This window comes from Zootoca vivipara, chromosome 5 (genome assembly GCF_963506605.1).
Source record: "Zootoca vivipara chromosome 5, rZooViv1.1, whole genome shotgun sequence".
NCBI classification, from domain to species: domain Eukaryota; kingdom Metazoa; phylum Chordata; class Lepidosauria; order Squamata; family Lacertidae; genus Zootoca; species Zootoca vivipara.
The window spans coordinates 81,707,794-81,726,130 of NC_083280.1; the positions used below are offsets into that span (position 1 = coordinate 81,707,794).

Below are 18,337 nucleotides of genomic sequence, written 5' to 3' on the forward strand. Positions count from 1 at the left end.
GTAGCAATTTAAATGTTTTGTTTGTAAATAGAACATTTTATATATATTTTAAAATAATTTATACAAAATACAGTTACATAAAATGATAGGAACATAATGAAATATTGTCGAAGCAGAAAAACATAGAATCACAGAGCTGGAAGGGTCAACTTTCTAGTGCAACCCCCTGCAATGTAGGAAACACAGCTAATGCATCCATGACAGATGGCCATCCAACCTCTGCTTAGAAACCCCAAAGAAAGGGGTCCACAACCTCCCAAGGGAGATCCATCTTCCATGTATTATAAAAAGTAAAGGTAAAGGTACCCCTGACCATTAGGTCCAGTCACGGATGACTGGGGTTGTGGTGCTCATCTCACTATATAGGCCAAGGGAGCCGGCGACAGCTTCCAGGTCATGTGGCCAGCATGACTAAGCCGCTTCTGGCAAACCAGAGCAGTGTACGGAAAAGGTGTTTACCTTCCTGCTGGAGCGGTACCTATTTATCTACTTGCACTTGATGTGCTTTCGAACTGCTAGGTTGGCAGGAGCAGGGACTGAACAACGGGAGCTCACCCCGTCGCGGGGATTCGAATTGCTGACCTTCCAATCAGCAAGCCCAAGGCTCTGTGGTTATTTGACATGGAGGTGGAAATCTACAGATACAGTCCAAAAGGCACACAGGGAGTTCTGTATATATGGGAGAATTTTAAAAAGCAAGCAGTCCTCACTGACCTGGTAGAAAAAGATCTTGTCATCCAGAGGAGCCCTGGCTGCCTAGATAAAACACTATAGCCCTCCACACCCTTACCTGGGAGTAAGGCCCACTGAACTCAGTGCAGCTTTCTTCTGAGTAGACACTTAGTTATTTATAGATGCAAGTTAGCAGCACCAGACGACCCCACTCGGCTAGGTGCTGGGGTGGATTTCACCACGCGCCTTGCAAAGCCTGGCCTACGCTGTCAATGGGCCCTGTGCCCCTTGGCAACATCCGCCCAGCACTGGTGGCAGCAACAACCCACCTGACTTGGGGGTTCTGGATCGCGGGCTCTACTGGTCAAAACAGAAGCCTCAGCGATCGCCCTCTCCTGCTGGAAACAAACTAGGACTGCTCCAAGAAAACTCACATGGCAAAAAGGAGCGTTGGGCCCTGGTGTGCTGCCCCCTTACATGCTTGTGATTGGCCAAGCAGATAGCCAGCCAATCAGGATTTAAATGATTCCCCCCCTTCACTTCTCACTTCTGTCTGTGACTCCCTAGCCTTGTGCTGTGCCACCCCTTCACACATTTTTCACCTGTGGGCCCCTTGGAATATCCTGCCCCCCCCCCGAGGGCCATATGGCCCCCATTTGGGAAACACTGCTTTAAAATATCCTTCAGAATCTTCAGAAAAATGTAGTGGTTCCTTTGTAGATGTATGGGTCTGTTATCTAAAGCAAGAAAGCCTGAAAACCACTTCTGCTGCATTTGACGGTCAATGGTAGAATCGGATACTCTTCTATCCTTAAAAAAAGGTCAGCAGACAAACCTCACAACCTGAGAGAAAAAGTAAGGTAACAAACTATTGTTTGGAAGATGTATTTTTAATTTATTTAGTAGTTATATTACCCTTCAGTTGGAAGAGCCCAATCCTACTAGGAATAGCAATGAAGAAAGTTTCTCAATATAGAGTTAAGGGCACACTGACAGCAGCACTCAATAAACCACCCTCTCCATTGTGTTCATCTCACTAGTTACATATCTGAAAACTTCAGATTTTTAATGCTGCAGCCTTCAAACATTCCCATCATTTACGGGTCATCTTGCACGTTTATAATAAAGCAACATATACTGACTCTTCTGAAAAGCTCTTCATATACACCTCAAAAATGAACTGCAGTGAACTACAACATACCAGAAGCAAGCTAATTTAAATTTTTCTGCACCATTTAACTGTTCCTGCTACTACGGTAGTACATCATACATTCCTTTTAAGAAATTCCAACTGTGCTCTAAAGTTTCAGAGGAAGAGTAAACTGACTTCAGGAAAGAAATGATGGAATTATCTGTACACTGACAGCAACTAAGAAACCAGACCTCTATTAACTGTGATGTATGGTAACCAGGTCAATAGATTTCTCATGATTGTGAGATTCAAATTGCACTTGACTTGCTCTCACTTACACATGCCTGAAACATGGACTTGACCCAATACGCTGGAAAAGTCACCGGACATTAACCTTCCTGTTCACTAAAGAGAAACAGGTATATCTTAACCAAACCTGCCAGCATCTTAAGATACTGCATGATGAGAACTGTGACTAAGGGCTCATCCACACTTTGCTTTGTTCTACATTTCTAGCCATAGGTCTGGGCTTTGCAGGTCTGTGTCTGAGCACTTTTTCTTTTCTTTTTCTTTTGCCCTGGCGCATGGGTCTGTACCTGGAGAGTGGGGGGGGGGAGGTAAAAGATATGTGTTGACGTGCCCTAAGAAAGGCACTGCTACTTGTTGTGCCTTTGGGGCCCTGCCTGCTTTTTGAAGTGGGGAGTTCCAGGATAAGAATTCCATTGATGAATTCCTTTTGACTATTCCTAGAGTCAGACTCTTACACTTGGAGGGGGGCAGTGAAGAATTTTCCTCTAGGCAGTGACTGAGGTGAGGAAGTTGTCTTCTACTGCATTGCAGCACATGGCTTAGTTCATTTGAACCAATGGTCCTGAGGTATTGGACTTTTAAGTACCTTTCTGAAAGGCAAAGGGTGATCTGCATGGGACTGGTTCTAGCCTGCAGTGAGTTATCTGGGCATTTGCAGGGTCAGTCCGGGACATGTTGGTGCCCATGCAGAGCATCTTGTACAAGCCTTAACAAAACGAATGGAAAATGCTCAGGATAACTACTCTGGTAGATTATAACTTCTGTTGCTCCAAGTCTGCCCCTCAAAATGGTGGCTTCACCTTGCCTCATGGCAAGATTGTTGCTCCAAGGTATCCTGTGAGAAAGAAGCTGTCTCTGCTGCACTGTATTACTGCAGTCACATATTGCAGTGGAAACCCTCAAAAGGCCCTTAAAAAAAACACACCTTTTTCTTCTCCCTCCTTCTTGCTGTTCTTGCAAAAAAATATTTTTTAAAATATATATATATTTTACTGTGCTTCTTTTTGGATCCCCCTCCCAACAGATCAACATAGCTGCCTACATTTTTGCCTGCCTTGAAGGAAATCTCTGCTCATCCTTGAGTTAGTGTGAGTGGAGTGGAAGAAACAGACATGAGGGCATACATTGTGGTATAAGACAATAAGAATAAGGACAATTTAGGATATCTATCAATGAAATGAAAAGAGGAATCTTTTTTTTTTACTATGTGCAGGTGTAAAGGTAAAGGGACCCCTGACCATTAGGTCCAGTTGTGACCGACTGGGGTTGTGGCGCTCATCTCGCTTTATTGGTCGAGGTAGCCAGCGTACAGCTTCCAGGTCATGTGGCCAGCATGACAAAGCCACTTCTGGCGAACCAGAGCAACACACAGAAACGCCGTTTACCTTCCCACTGTAGCGGTACCTATTTATCTACTTGCACTTTGACGTGCTTTCAAACTGCTAGGTTGGCAGGAGCTGGGACCAAGCAACGGGAGCTCAACCCGTCACAGGGATTCGAACCGCCGACCTTCTGATCAGCAAGCCCTAGGCTCAGTGGTTTAACCCACAGTGCCACCTGCCTCCCTGTATGTGCAGGTGAGAGATATGCAAATAAAACTGTTTCTGTAAAACTCATTCACATGTCTCTTACATGTACTTTGTTTAATCTTCATAATAGAGACTTCTGAGTCCCAATCTGAACTAATTATTTCTATAGCATTCTTTTCCTAAAGCTGTTTACAACCCTTATCTCTGTTATCCTCCCAGCAACCTTCTGAGCTGAGACTAGGATGTAAGAGAGTGAGTTGTCAAAAGCCACACACTATTCTGATGGACAGCTGGTGTGGTGTTGTGGGTACAATAACAGAGTTAGGCCAGGGAGATCATCACTCAACCATAAATCTCACTAGATGATACCTCTACCTCTCCCTGTGCAAATAAATATGTAATCATGTACATCACTCTGAGCTCCTTGGAAGGGAAAGTAGGATAAAAATGTAGTAAGATAATACTTCATGGCTGAGCAAGTATTTGATTCTTGGTTCACCATGTTCAATATTTTATCCACTGCATAAAATGCTCAAAACTTTACACCCCCTTGACCTCAAGATTTGGTGTATTTAGACCAGGCATCTCCAAACTGCGGCCCTCTAGATGTTTTGGCCTACAACTCCCATGATCCCTAGCTAACAGGACCAGTGGTCAGGGATGATGGGAATTGTAGTCCAAAACGTCTGGAGGGCCGAAGTTTGGGGATGCCTGATTTAGACCTACAAAGCCTAAGCACAGTATTTGATGAAATACTTACATGTTTGACTTATGTGGTAAGGTATGCTATGTTAGCAAATTCCGCATTGCACATCACAGACAGAGAAACTATGTGGTTGCTCCCAGTATGCAGCCACATTACTCCTCCCTTGGTGTTTTTTACTCTTACACTATGCTGAGTTGAAGTCTCATTCAAACCTGGGCTTGTGCTTAAGCTCTCTCCTCACCACTCACAAGCTGTAGCCAAGAACAAACTCACTGTAACCAATGCAAACATTACGATCCTTAGGTGTAACCTGCAGAGCACCTAGTAGAGACTAAGGCTGCATTCCCATGACAATTTAATCCACCATGATGTTTCCCTAACTGAAGTTCTGTTGAGATTTCACTTCTGGAACTATTGTGGAATATAGCACTCCTTTCCATATTATCTGCACAGTTTTTTTCTGGAGGCAAATAACACAGAAATAAGCACTAAACTTCCACTATATTCCACTAGAGTTCCAAAAGTGGCTTTTACATTGTGTGAAAGTTCAATGATAACGTGGAACTTAACAGTTAGGGGAAAGTCATGAAAACAAAATGAACTGGGTTGTGGTCTAAGTCTGCCAACTCACTCTATTAGAGAATGTTTTCAATGATGAAGCAAAAGTATGAGCACTGAAGCAAGAGTATACCATTCCATTGGAAACCGGGTTACTAAACATTTTCTAAACACTGTGACCACTGCAGCTTATTTCCCCCCCAACCCCATCTATCTTCCTTCTTTGCTTAACATCCAGCCTGATTTTACGGAGAACTCAAAAGGTTTCTCACCATTTTGTGATACTTTAGTTGACCCTAATAAAGACCTTGACCTAAAGTGGTTGTTGGTACAGTGAGGCAATCCATTTGGAGAATAAGATGCTATAAATCATGCAAGCAGATGGCAGAACCCAGCCCTCCTAAATTTAGATTAGGGAAAGAGATTGAAGTTTTATTTAGAAGCTCAGTTTGGATTATTCTGGATTTGGAAGCAAAGCAGTTGGGATCCAAAGAACAGCACAATTAGTTCTACGCACCAAAGGTCTTGTGTTTCTCAAACAGCAGTCTCCACTTTTGAAAGGGGCTTTCAAAAGCAGTTTGCGATATGGCACAGGTGTCTGCTGTTTAAAGTCGAAGAAGTCATCTGCCAGTGGCCATGCCCAAGTTCTTGAGTGTGCCCCAAATAACTCTTTGGAGCCCAGCCAAGAGTGTATAGCTGAGGCAAACCCCATATACACTTGGTGCCCATGTAAACTCTACACAGAAAAACATACACAGCATGCTAGGAAAATGACAAAACTATGTTGGAAAGGAAGAGAGTTGTTACAGAAAATGCACCCCAGATATTGGATTTATTTATTACCATACTTTCAAATTATGGGATAGAATCACTCCCCTTCCAAAAAAAAGATTCTAATGTTGCACTCAATTCCGGCATTCAGGTAGACTATACACATACACACATTGCTACAGCCCCTCTACAACAAATCCCACCTGCTATTAACATTCCACCTGTTACCTGTGTTCCAAAGACACTAACTAAAAATGCCTCGCAATCATTTGCAGCTTGACATACACAATTTCATCTTTATTGTATTTCACAGCATCAGCCAGCCCTGTTTCATCCATGATTTATTCAACCCATGTGCCAGCATTGAAAGGAAATTTCTCCGTTTACCCCGTTAAGTAGCAAGGCATTAATTTTACTTGTACTTATCAAAATACCTTAGGAATCTCTATCCAGTTGATCCTTCAATAATGAGGATAACAATAATTTTAAAAACCAAACCAAGACACCCACCCAGTATTCTACCATTGCTTGTTGCCTTGGTAATCCAAACGCCCAGGAACTCACTGATTATCGGTGAATGGGAATGGCATTGTTCACACCGCAGTGCCTCTGCTATGTTAATGTGAGATAATGGCAGCCAGAAGAATCCTTTTGTTCCCAGCTTTGCTGTTTATTCATAGTGCCTGGAGGTCAGCAATTGCTACAACAATCAGGAAAGGAGCTACTGAAACAGATTCCACTTCTGGGTTTTGTTTTGTTTTTCTTTTTGCCTCCAAAACCAGAGAGAGAGGAGGAAGAAAAAAGCTCTGCACAGAAACCAGGGAACTGAAGGATGATCTACTACAGAGAGTGAATCAGAGAAGGTATAGCAGGCAGCATGAATGAAGGGTTTGATGGACTTGTGTCTGTAAATCCAGCTAGTATGCTAGTATGCATGCCCAAAATACCCAGCAAAAATAGCTTTTGAAAAGAAGAGACAAGAAACTATTATTTAGCGTTTTTGCCCCCCCCCCAACCCAGCCATGCCATGCTAATTAATCTATTTTATTGGAATCAGTTCTTTCCAATATTAATCTATTATCACATTTCTATTTGTATTTGTATTTATTTACATATTCATCCACTTCATGTGCTGTTCTTTCAATGAGTTCAGTGTGACATACCGGTATATGGGAGCTATCAATTTTTATCCTTACAACAAGCCTGTGAGGTGGAATGGGCTCAAGGTGTGTGACTAGTCCAGGGTCATGCAGGAAATTCCATGGCAGAGTAGGAATCTGATCTCCCAGATCCACATCCACTCAATGTGATGCTGCCCTTGAAAATGGCCTGGAGATCACAGCCAGAGCAAACTGCGACTGCCAGACTGATTTGGCCACTCACAGCTACATCACACCAGTTATAAAAGGTATGTGCTGTCTTCCTATATGCTACCAAGCAGAATTTAAAGTTATAGTGTTGACATATGAAGTCCTAAGTGCTGGGACTCCAATATCTGAAGGGGCAATTATGTCTGCATTGCCCAGTCCAATATTTAAGATCTGCCAGGAAAGGTCTTCTTGCTATATGTGGAATCTGGGGACCTGGTACTTGGAACAGGGCCTTCTTGGTGGTGGCAAGCCAACTGTGGAATATTCTTCCCTTAAAATCTGAATGATTAGTTTTCTGCATCAGCAGAAAACATACTTCTTCCTACAGCCCTTTGGGAATGGTGGGTGTGTCCATAGCCAAATAGATCCACCTGGTTTATCTGATGAATGAACAGATGAATGAACTGCATTTTGCCTGCTGCTTTAAAGATTTTTAATTAACTTTGTGGGGTATTTTATAATGTATTTTTATTGTCATGACCTGCTCTTTTGCTATAAACACCCACCCACCCCAGATTCAAACCTAAGTCACAGTGTACAGCCAGGGGTGGCTCTTGACCCACCAGGTGCTATCCCTACCAGACTCTGGCAAGGTGAAGCCATTTGCCTCGGCAGGCAGATCTGACCCCTTCCGTGCCGCTGTCAGCCCCACTGGGCCTTCAGCCATGCTGCCACCATAGTGCTGTTGCCCTCACTGCTGTGTCCTTGTTGCTGTGTTGTGGTGGCAGCGCACACACAGCTTAAGGCAAGGGTGCAGTTGCGGTGGTGGGGCTGGAAGCAGGGAAGGGGCTGGCATAGTGGGGATGGAGACATCATTGGGGCATTTTGCCTACAGCGGCTAAACATCTTGGGCCAGTCCTGCTCTGCACCTTAGCTCCCAACTACATCCCTTGAATCCCTGAGTTACGAGTCGTCAGGAAATGGGACAGTCCCATCTGCACCTGGTTCCTAATCTGATCTGCAACTTAGACACAGGTAGATTCCTCATTCAAGCAAACATGGGTCTTTGTGTTTGATATGAGGGGGAGACATAGGGCATGCACAACACATTATTACTCTTGTTGTGTTCTTGTCTGAAAAGGGCCTGAGCATCACTTCATGTGAAGGAAAACCATGACTAGATTCACATAACCATTTTTCTTGACTGCAAATCACTTACTGTCCTCAAAACTGCTAACTAGCTAGAATTGGGCCATAAGAGGAAACCATTTAACAATGCTGCAGCTCATTATTAGAATCCATACTTTAATATTTTCTTTCTCACCCTTTAAAAAAAATACAGATGAACAACAAGCACCAAAGCAGCCTACCCCTTCGCCAAATAAGTGTATTCTTGGAGTTAACATTTATTCACCCAACAAAATTAATCTTCTCAGTTAATGTTCTCCTTGCTTGATTAAGCTAGAGACTAGAGAAGGCTTATTACAGTATTATTATTATTATTATTATTATTTGGGGGGGGGGAGAATGTAGCGGGACCTTAATGAAAACCACTTTCAATTTTAGCCAAATTGTGCCCACCCTTTTCTAGTAGCCTTCAAAAAGTACTACGTAGGTAGCTTGGCAATCAAGACGGCTGTGTCATCTTTGCAGGAATGATTGCAAGGACTTGATTTCTGTAGGCTCAAATGTGTTGCAAATCAAGACCTACGCAACCTCTCAGTTTCACTATCAGTCGAGGAAAAGGGAAGAGGGAAGCAGGTGCTTATCAAATGATTTTACTAAAGTAAACTATGGTTTACATATTACGAGAATGCAGCAAGTCTAGATTTAGCTTATGAATTGTAAGCACTGATGTCAGCTGTAGATACAGGTTACAGGTAGGTAGCCGTGTTGGTCTGAGTCGAAACAAAATTTTAAAATTCCTTCAGTAGCACCTTAAAGACCAACTAAGTTTTTATTTTGGTATGAGCTTTCGTGTGCGTATCTGAAGAAGTGTGCATGCACACGAAAGCTCATACCAAAATAAAAACTTTCGACTCAGACCAACACAGCTACCTACCTGTAACCAGAACTATGGAAGGCACCACATTGAGCCGCATGAAATGGAAGTCCATCAACCTGGTATCTGAAGAAGTGTGCATGCACATGAAAGTTCATACCAAAATAAAAACTTAGTTGGTCTTTAAGGTGCCACTGAAGGAATTTTTTAGCTGTAGATACAGTTCCATTTCCAGTTCATGGTTCTTTCTGGGTTTTTTTAATGGTTATTATGTTCTAGATATGATTCCACAAACCACATAATCAAATGGATTCTTCCTAGGACTGGTACAAAAATATTAAAGCAAAAGGGAGTGAAATAGCCAAAATCCCTTCCTTGTCCTCAAGCTTGAAAAGAACACCTATATGATATTTCAGATGAACTTCATGGATGTCTAATAATGCTAATAATGCTAATTAATAATAAAGCCCCTAATTGAATTAGTAGTTAATTTCAACTTCCATTTAATTTTATCAAACCTCTGGAATCAAATCACTTGTATTTTTTTTATTTAAAAAACCCTTCATCTCTTTACTTTAATCATTTCTGATTTCTCTAAGAAAGCATCTAAATACGATCACTGGTTGTAAGGAAATTGCCATTTAATTAATATTGAAGGCAAAATTGGGGATGATAGGAGATAAAAAAGGAGCCAAAAAAGACTTGTGATAACAGAAAATGCTGCAATGAGCAGCTGTGTGTTTGCAGACATTGTTACTGACACTGCAAAGCATTAACATGTGCTATACAAGCTGCAACAAGCACCTTACTAAGTGTACAAAGCACAATAGGGTAAGGAATGGTTCTGAATGACTACTAAGTAGATGCTCTAGTTGAAACCAGGACAAGGTTTGGTGTGCGCCTGCCTTCTTTAATTTACAATTATTTTTAAAAGCTTGATTTCGGCAGAAAATTATGCTCTAATTACCTACTACCAATTGAGTTCACATTAGGCATTTCTAGGTATTCGCCTGACCATGCAAAAGGTTGAACTATGGGTGGGGCACAGAAACCCTTCCCCCAAAGTCTCTGAACTTACAAGTCTTCCCTTCCCTGTCTTATCATGTTCCTGATTGTGTACTGGTTCAATGGAATGCACTTAGAAATCCCCTTCAGACCTTCATGCTAAATGCACAAAGGTCTGCAGAGAAACCATGTAGTAGCTGAAGCAGTTGGAGCTGGGTATAAAATTCATCCTGGTTAAAATATTGTCTCTGCCACAAACTCTCTTGTCTTAGACAAGCCTTCTCATGCTCCTCTGCAAACTGACTCGGCTGATGTGGGGCTAATTTAGATAATGCATGGGAATTGTTCTGAACACTTCAAATGTACAATATAAATGCAAAATATACATGCTAGACCTTCCTTTTTCATCTTTTCATTATTTTTTAGGCTCAAAAGGAATATACTGGGCACAATTCAGCAGTTTTAATTTTAAAAAAAACTATATTGCCCTTAATTGCAAATGATCCCAATGTAGTTTACATACAATCCAATGAAATCAATGCATACCCATGCCACAGTTTGTTTTCAGTTCTGTTTCCCCTTCTACAGCTCAGTACACATATCCCACAAGTTACTTGAACATTTATTCTGAGTTTAAGACTGTGCAAATCCTAAAAAAACCAATACTTCCAGTTCTTTCTTAAGATAACTTACTAGATTTACAGAAAAGCTTTGTCTTCTAAGCAACTCTGCCTCCAAAATTTAAATCTACACTTCAGCTGGGGACCATAAAATACTTCAGAGACTGTTTTCTCTGAACAGACTATTCTCACGTGAATGCTGATAATCTCAGATGATGTGTGTGAATGTCCAAATGTAGAAATGTCATCACTTTTCAGACATTCACCACTGCATGCTGACAGGTGACTGTCAACATTTGAAGATGTATTCTTGAGCTTTTAAATATTCACAGGATTTGCCTCTGACAGTCAATCTGAATGTGTGAATGTCACCAAAAATTGGAAAGTCACTGTAACATATTGATGGTTTCAGGGCACTAAAAAGTACATATTTTTTTCAGAATTGAAAGATCTATCTATTTATAATATCCTTAGAAAGAAGTACTGTGAACTCTTTAATATAACTGTCATCTAGAACATGTGGATAACACTTCTTTGAGATCATGGCCCTCAATTCTCCTACCAGGCACCCACCAACATTTGTGGCATATTTCACGTATTTTATATTCATGCATCTGCCTGGCTGCCTACTTCTAGCCAGTTCACCAAGCATTCTTTGTCTTAGAGAAGGCATAGGCAAACTCGGCCCTCCAGATGTTTTGGGACTACAACTCCCATGATCCCTAGCTAACTGAACCAGTGGTCAGGGATGATGGGAATTGTAGTCCCAAAACATCTGGAGGGCCGAGTTTGCATATGCCTGTCTTATAGCTACCACCACACATATAGGGAGAAAAGGACCGTCACACTTCCATACTGTGCAACTGGGTCTCTTTCCTGTAACTTTTGAGTATTTAAGAAAACATGCAATAAATATGCCCCTGGGAGCTTATGTCCTTGCTTATTTTTTTCACTCATCACTCAAATGTGCATGGGAAGGAAAGGGGCAAAAGAGAGGGGAGGGAATCCAGATAACTTTGACTAGGCAGCAGGAAAAAAGGACAACACTGATCTTTTGAGTACAATTATAATGAGATCACAGAATATCCTCAGCAAGAAGCTTGTAACAAAAGACCACAGAGAGAGGGAAATTTGATGGGTTTGGTTAAGTGACTCTCATGACAATGTGTGCTGTGTTAAAGTGGGGACCCTTCCTGCCTTGTGGTGTAACCTGGCCACCTTGTGCTGCTGAAAGGGTTAAGTGTATGGAGGGATTGTGGATCAGCAAGTAAAACAGGAGGGTCTTAGTCCTGCGGAATGCAGGAGCCTAAGTGGATGGTGGAGCTAGAGCAGGAAATAAGGGGGAAGCAAGTGATACAAGAGAGAAAGGCAGAGAGAGGTGTTAGTGAGCTGAGTGGGCCAAGGACTCTGAGCAGAGCCAAATGAGAGTGGAGGGTGCTGCAGACCCACTTCCTTGCTGACCTCACCTCTGCTTTCTTGGGGTACATCACACAAAAATGATTCAGAAAGCTTCAGGTAGAGCTTACTTTTCCAAATGACCCTCTCAAGCTGCTTGTTTGCTCAAAGGATGGAGCAGAGAAAGGGAAAAGAGGGTGCCATGTTGAAATAAGCAAGTTCTTAACGCCTTGAATTAACAGAAAGAAAACCTGAGATCTTTTTATTTAGGAGGGGAATATCTCAGGTTATTTTTCAAACCCAATCCAAGATCTTAGGAACATTATTTGCTCTGCCCACCCCACCCCTATACAAGCTAGTTTTCTTCCATTAGCTTAAACTGACTAGGATGGGGGAATCCTACAGGAACAAAACCTGAGGCTGAAAGAGGGGCTCCTTTCCTCCTCTTCCTCAGCATGTGGAGGGAGGACCCTCCCTGCCTCCCACATCCTCAGATTTCAGCCATGCAGGGTTTATAAACTTCCCACACAAGCAAATGGAGTGAAGCCTCTCCATTAGCTTGCATAACTTTGTTTGGGGTGGGAGGAGGAGAACCATGCAGGGCAAAACTGTCAATTCTTCTCCAGCTTGAATTTCCATCTTAAGTGCCAAAGTGCAAGCATTTGGAGCCACTCACTCCTGTCCATAACCCCCCTATACTGATTGTAATGCTGGCCAAAATCCATGGTTAGGGAAATTGGCTGATGAATGCAGTTCAAGAGATCTCCACTTGGCTCTTCACTTCCTAGAGCAGGGAAACATAACCCGGAGCAGCTGGTTTAACGTTATGAATGAATCAGTACTCATGGTTTGTTGGAGAGAAACAAACCATAAGCTCTGGTTCAAATGTTAACACTAAACCAGCTGCTCCAGGGTTTGTTTCCCCACTCCAGGAAGAGAGCAGCGACTTGTGCATTGGCTAATCTCCCCAAGTATAATTCCTGGCCACCATTACATCTGAACATGACCATTCCACACAGATCAGAATATAAGAAATAATTTACTAAGTAAGAGGAATTCAGCAATGTGGGATCCAAAGAGGCTGAGGTTCACATGAGTATGTGTTGATCAGAACACATACTCATGCACTTCACACCAGTGCCTGGTGCAAACGTAGCAGAATTATAGCCAAGCTTCCGAAGATGCTTGGATTTCTATCGCTCTTTCCTGTGTATAAAATGCAGCTGTTTTCCCTACTTAGCAGCAGGCATTCCAGTTACACCACCGATCACAGTAACTAATTCTGTGTGTGCTGTTGCAGGGCAAAGGCCTGCATGGGCGACTCACCTGTGTGAAAGGGAGGGTTTCATGGAGCTCATGGGTGGCTGCATGGGGAGCTTCCCAGGAGGGTCGTTTTGCCGACTTTTCTGGTGACGCAGTAGCAAGAGTCGTCCCAGCTCCTCACACCACGACGAGAGCAGCGCTGGAAACAAAAACACAAAGGGGATTGGAAGAATGAATTGTGTATTACAGTCACGAACACACACATATATGGATAAGAATATTATTTATATATTTACCAGTATAACGCTTACAAAAAAAAAGCAACTCATCACCCCTGACCATTGGGCTATAGTAGCAGGGACTGATGGGAGCTGGGATTTAAGATCATCTAGAGCAGTGTTTCCCAACCAGTGTGCCTCCAGATGTTTTGGGACTACAACTCCCATCATCCCTAGCTAGCAAGACCAGTGGTCAGGAATGATAGGAGTTGTAGTCCCCAAACATCTGGAGGCACACTGGTTGGGAAACACTGATCTAGAGTACCACAGGTTCATCTCTGATATAAACTGATTTATTAAAGTTTATCCTGAAGTATTCTGTTGTAATTTCATTTGCCTTGGTGATTAAAACCTTCTTGGTCCACCAGAACTGTGTACCATAACCCTCTTCTTCCTTCATTTCTGTCCTTTCTAGCCTTACCACTTTACAGTATTTGAAATCAGAATAGTCTCCAGTTATTATTTAAAGAATTTTTTTAAAAATGCTGTTTAGCACCCTGAGAAATGACTAGATTTCATGAGCTGTGCCAAGTTTTTGAATGCAAATTATTTTCAGCATGAAAGGAAGGCTTTGGCAACTACTAAGATACTCCCCTCCCCCCATTTTCCACTGCCATGTCTTCCAGCATCATTTTCTTGCCAGCTACATGGTCCCAGACCACCAGAGATCATGCAGTCAGCATGATGACATCACAAACCCACACAGACAGATTTGGATATGAGAAAATGCCACCATGCCCACTGATTAAGAAGTTAAGAAACGCTGATCTCACTAGTTGCTGGCCCCTAGTTTAAAACTGGGTAGGTATAACATCTGAAGGGGTTGCTCAGTGAGGAAGCTCACTGTTTTTTCTTTCTTTTAGAATTTCTATATCCCCTCTGCACTTTTAGTGATTAATCCCTTAAAAACAGCATGCACACTATGCTCTGGACTAATGCATTCCAAGCACAGAGAACTACTGAGCTCCTTCTCTCTATTAGCCAAGGAATCTGTCAACAAGCATTTGATCAAATTGTGCTCACCCTTTATCCCTGGCACATTATTACTAATGTGCCAGCAACAAAGGGTACTCGCCCTCCCTCTTTCCCCTCTCTTTTATGTTGCCTGGAGATAACAATCACTATCTAACATTACACTGTGGCCACTTGAGTTCTGAGGGGGGAAGCAGGGGGAGAAATGAACAAAGTGTTCTGGAAAAACTGTAAATGCAGCCAGTGTTGGCATAAAAGCAAATGCAGAGCACCTCCACACAAGCTGAACGCAATTATGGTGATGTCGAATGGAAACCATCCATCTTAAGTGTAGCTTTGATGCAAGGGGTGAGCTCTTCCTCAAATGTGAGCATATAATGCTCTCGACAAATAAAGATAAAAGGAGGAAGCAGTCTAATGATTCTGTGACATGAATCTGCAAATGAGTGCCAGTAAACCTGCTTTCAGTGGGAGACAGACAAGGGGGAAAGCAGGAGAAGGAGTGACAACAGCAGAATACCACCTGGTTAGCTGAAGGAAAGTTTCCCCTCACCCAGGGTAAACAAGGTGAGATCAATATCTATTAAAGTAAATATCCCATTCATATATGTTGTAACTGAAACGTGAAACATCACAGCATGGCCCTCCTTTAGGTAGATGCATCATACATCTATGTTTGTGGTAGGTGGCTGTTTGGCTTTTGTTAAAGGAAGAATTTCAGGGAAGAGAGAAATTGAAATTACCCGTTGCCATCTTTTACTTCTGGGATTTCTGGACATTTGTATGAAGGCAGAAATATTATGACACCCATGGTGGGGGAAAATGGCCTCCATGTGTTAGTAAAGGCTCAGTCCTGGAGTACAAGTACTTGGGGAAGTTCTCTTGCACAAGCACCACAGAAATCAACAGGAGCTCTGCAAGATCTCCCACTCTGCTGTCCTTCAATGCAACATGAACCACATGCCTCTCAACTTAACTGGTGTTATTTTATTTTAAATTTTCGTAAATTGCCTCTCCATGTTAACTATGAGCCCATAGTTATGCCAGGGCATTAAAAAGCACACTGAAAACAGCTAAAATGAGCAAATCAGAAGTGCATTTACAGTAAATGCAACAACTCCAAAAACTGAGTTTCTCAGTTACATTAGTCCTCAGCAAAGACTGAAGAAAGCCAGCCTCTCCACAGAGGGCAACAACCAATGCAACAGTATCCTGTGCCCTCAATGGCTACTCTTTCTCAGTTTTTGTCAGGTGTACTACCGGTAGTTTGAGAGAGAAGGGAACCTTGGCCCCCAGAATTCAACCCACATGTGATTATTCCTCCAAAGCATCTTTATTTCTTGCCTGCTCCCTGGTTATAATTACAATTTAGTTTATCAACAACAAAATGGTCCAAAGCCACAAATCTCTTTTAAAATATGTGTGTGGGGGTGGGAATTACACAGTGATAATGAGGGGACATAAAACAGTAAATGCAACAATGCTCTTAAAAGGGTTTTCTTCTTTTTTTCATGAGTAATTTATATCCTGAACGTATCTAATAGTTCTAGTTACAGGTAGGTACTGGTAGCCGTGTTGGTCTGTCGTAGTCAAAACAAAATAAAAAAATATTTAAAAATTCCTTCCAGTAGCACCTTAGAGACCAACTAAGTTTCTCATTGGTATGAGCTTTCGTGTGCATGTATCTGTTTCGGTATCTGAAGAAGTGTGCATGCACACGAAAGCTCATACCAATGACAAACTTAGTTGGCCTCTAAGGTGCTACTGGAAGGAATTTTTATATATTTTTTATTTTGTATCTAATAGTGGGACTGGAAACCCTGCAAAGAATCTTCCCCCCTACTGAAATGTGAAATGGTGCCATTATTGCTCTTTTCCACCTCCTCCAAAGTCTTTGTGACTGAACGTTAAACAAGCATAGACCAGAAACAAAAACCTATCCTATCTTCTCCCACTGCCCTGCTGCAGAAGAATGACAGGGAGGAAACGTAAGAGTTTCCAGACCACTCTCTGCTACAGAAGCCTGCCTCCACTGTACCAGGCTGCATGTGGCTCAGGAAAATTGAATACACACAGGCCACACACAGACCCATCTGGTGCAGCTGGATTTTGAAGAACATGACCATGCTCTGCCCATTCCAGTAAGATGTAACAAACAGAAAATTAATTTGCAGATTACTCTATTCATCTTTAGCATGCTTTAGCTGCCGCTTTTTAGGCCCCAACTGTATTTAGGCACATCTCATCTCATTGAAACTCAAAGCACGAGAAACTCAGTATCACACTATAATGAACAGATAAAGCAGCAAGCACAAAGGACAGCCGCAGATGGTGCCAACAGTCAGTTTCTCCTTCTCACACAGAGCAGCCAAGCAGCTGCGTTCCCCTCCCCCCCTATAAAACAGGAGCACAGATTTTACAGATGGACCCTCTCAGCTCTACTTTCTGCTGCAGTTTAATGCCTGGATTTCAGCCCATTGCTACGCTGCATTGCTTTGGCATTGCAGAACTGAACATTAAGAACCATCTCCCTCTTGACTGCCTTCCTTTAAATGAAGAAAGTTGTCCTTTTGGCTGAAGCACACAAAGACAGCCTGATCTCCACCCCCCCCACCCCCCTGGCCACCCCAATCTTTCAGCCACCAAGGTTTCCCCTGTATGTCACAGGACAGGGAAAGGTTGACAGTTTAAAAACAGTCCTATAATAAATAATCTGCAAGGTTGATAGGCACAAGAGGTGGCCAAGTTTTTTCACTTGATAAAAACTCAAGACATGGTCAAACTTGGGGTGCTAACTGATGGTTCTGGATAAGTGTTTCATTTTGGGAGAATTAAGAAAGGAAAAAGAGCTTATTTGTGTACAAACATCTACTCTATGCAACATTAAATATTGTCAGCTTGTCAAACAGATGAAAAGGGGAGCAATCGGTGGAGAGATTAAATCTATTTTGTGCCTAAACAGGTACAATTTTCAGTCAAGCAAGAAAGAATCTAAAGGTTCATCACCCTGTCTAGATAGAAAAGTGGAAGGGTCAGATAGTACAGGTTTTAATGGATTGTGCCACATATTGCATAATGCTCCTGCATACAGAAAACAAGAAGCCCACAGAGAAGACCAGGCCAGACCCATCCTCTCTGATAGATGGCAAGAATTATAATTCAAATCTACAATTCCCCACCTCAAGACTGAAGTACCGTAGTATTGAACCACAAGAGCGTCATGCTCGGAATGAACAAAAATTCTAAACTACACCTGAAAATATTTCCTACAGGGTAGTACAGTAGTCAGCTAAGTTTTATTCAGCGCAGATCTACTGAAATTAGTGGGCCCAATTTAGTTGATTACCACCCATAATTTTGGGGTGAACTAAAGATGAATTGGAGATGTGGGTGGTGCTGTGGTCTAAACCACAGAGCCTAGGGCTTGCCGATCAGAAGGTCGGCGGTTTGAATCCCCACGACGGGGTGAGCTCCCGTTGCTCGGTCCCTGCTCCTGCCAACCTAGCAGTTTGAAAGCATGTCAAAGTGCAAGTAGATAAATAGGTACTGCTCCGGGGCGAAGGTAAACGGCATTTCTGTGCGCTGCTCTGGTTTGCCAGAAGCAGCTTAGTCATGCTGCCCACGACCCAGAAAAACTGTCTGTGGACAAACGCCGGCTCCCTCAGCATATAGAGCGAGATGAGCGCCGCAACCCCAGAGTCGGTCACGACTGGATCTTACAGTCATGGGTATCTTTACCTTTACCTTTAAAGATGAATTAAATTCATTTTGGGACAAAACTTTGAATGATTTCTAGTTCATCTTCCAGTTCACCC

At 42.5% G+C, this 18,337-nt stretch overlaps 1 protein-coding gene across 6 annotated transcripts in view; it reads right to left on the reverse strand.

The window, feature by feature from the left end:
- Positions 1-18,337, reverse strand: part of ZMIZ1 (zinc finger MIZ-type containing 1) — a 126,341-nt gene that overhangs the window by 39,699 nt on the left and 68,305 nt on the right. For all 6 annotated transcript variants that reach the window (XM_060275010.1, XM_060275009.1, XM_060275007.1 and 3 more), the window contains one exon: positions 13,336-13,471. In XM_060275010.1, coding sequence (XP_060130993.1) covers positions 13,336-13,471 — 136 coding nt within the window. The remainder of the gene's footprint in view (positions 1-13,335; positions 13,472-18,337) is intronic.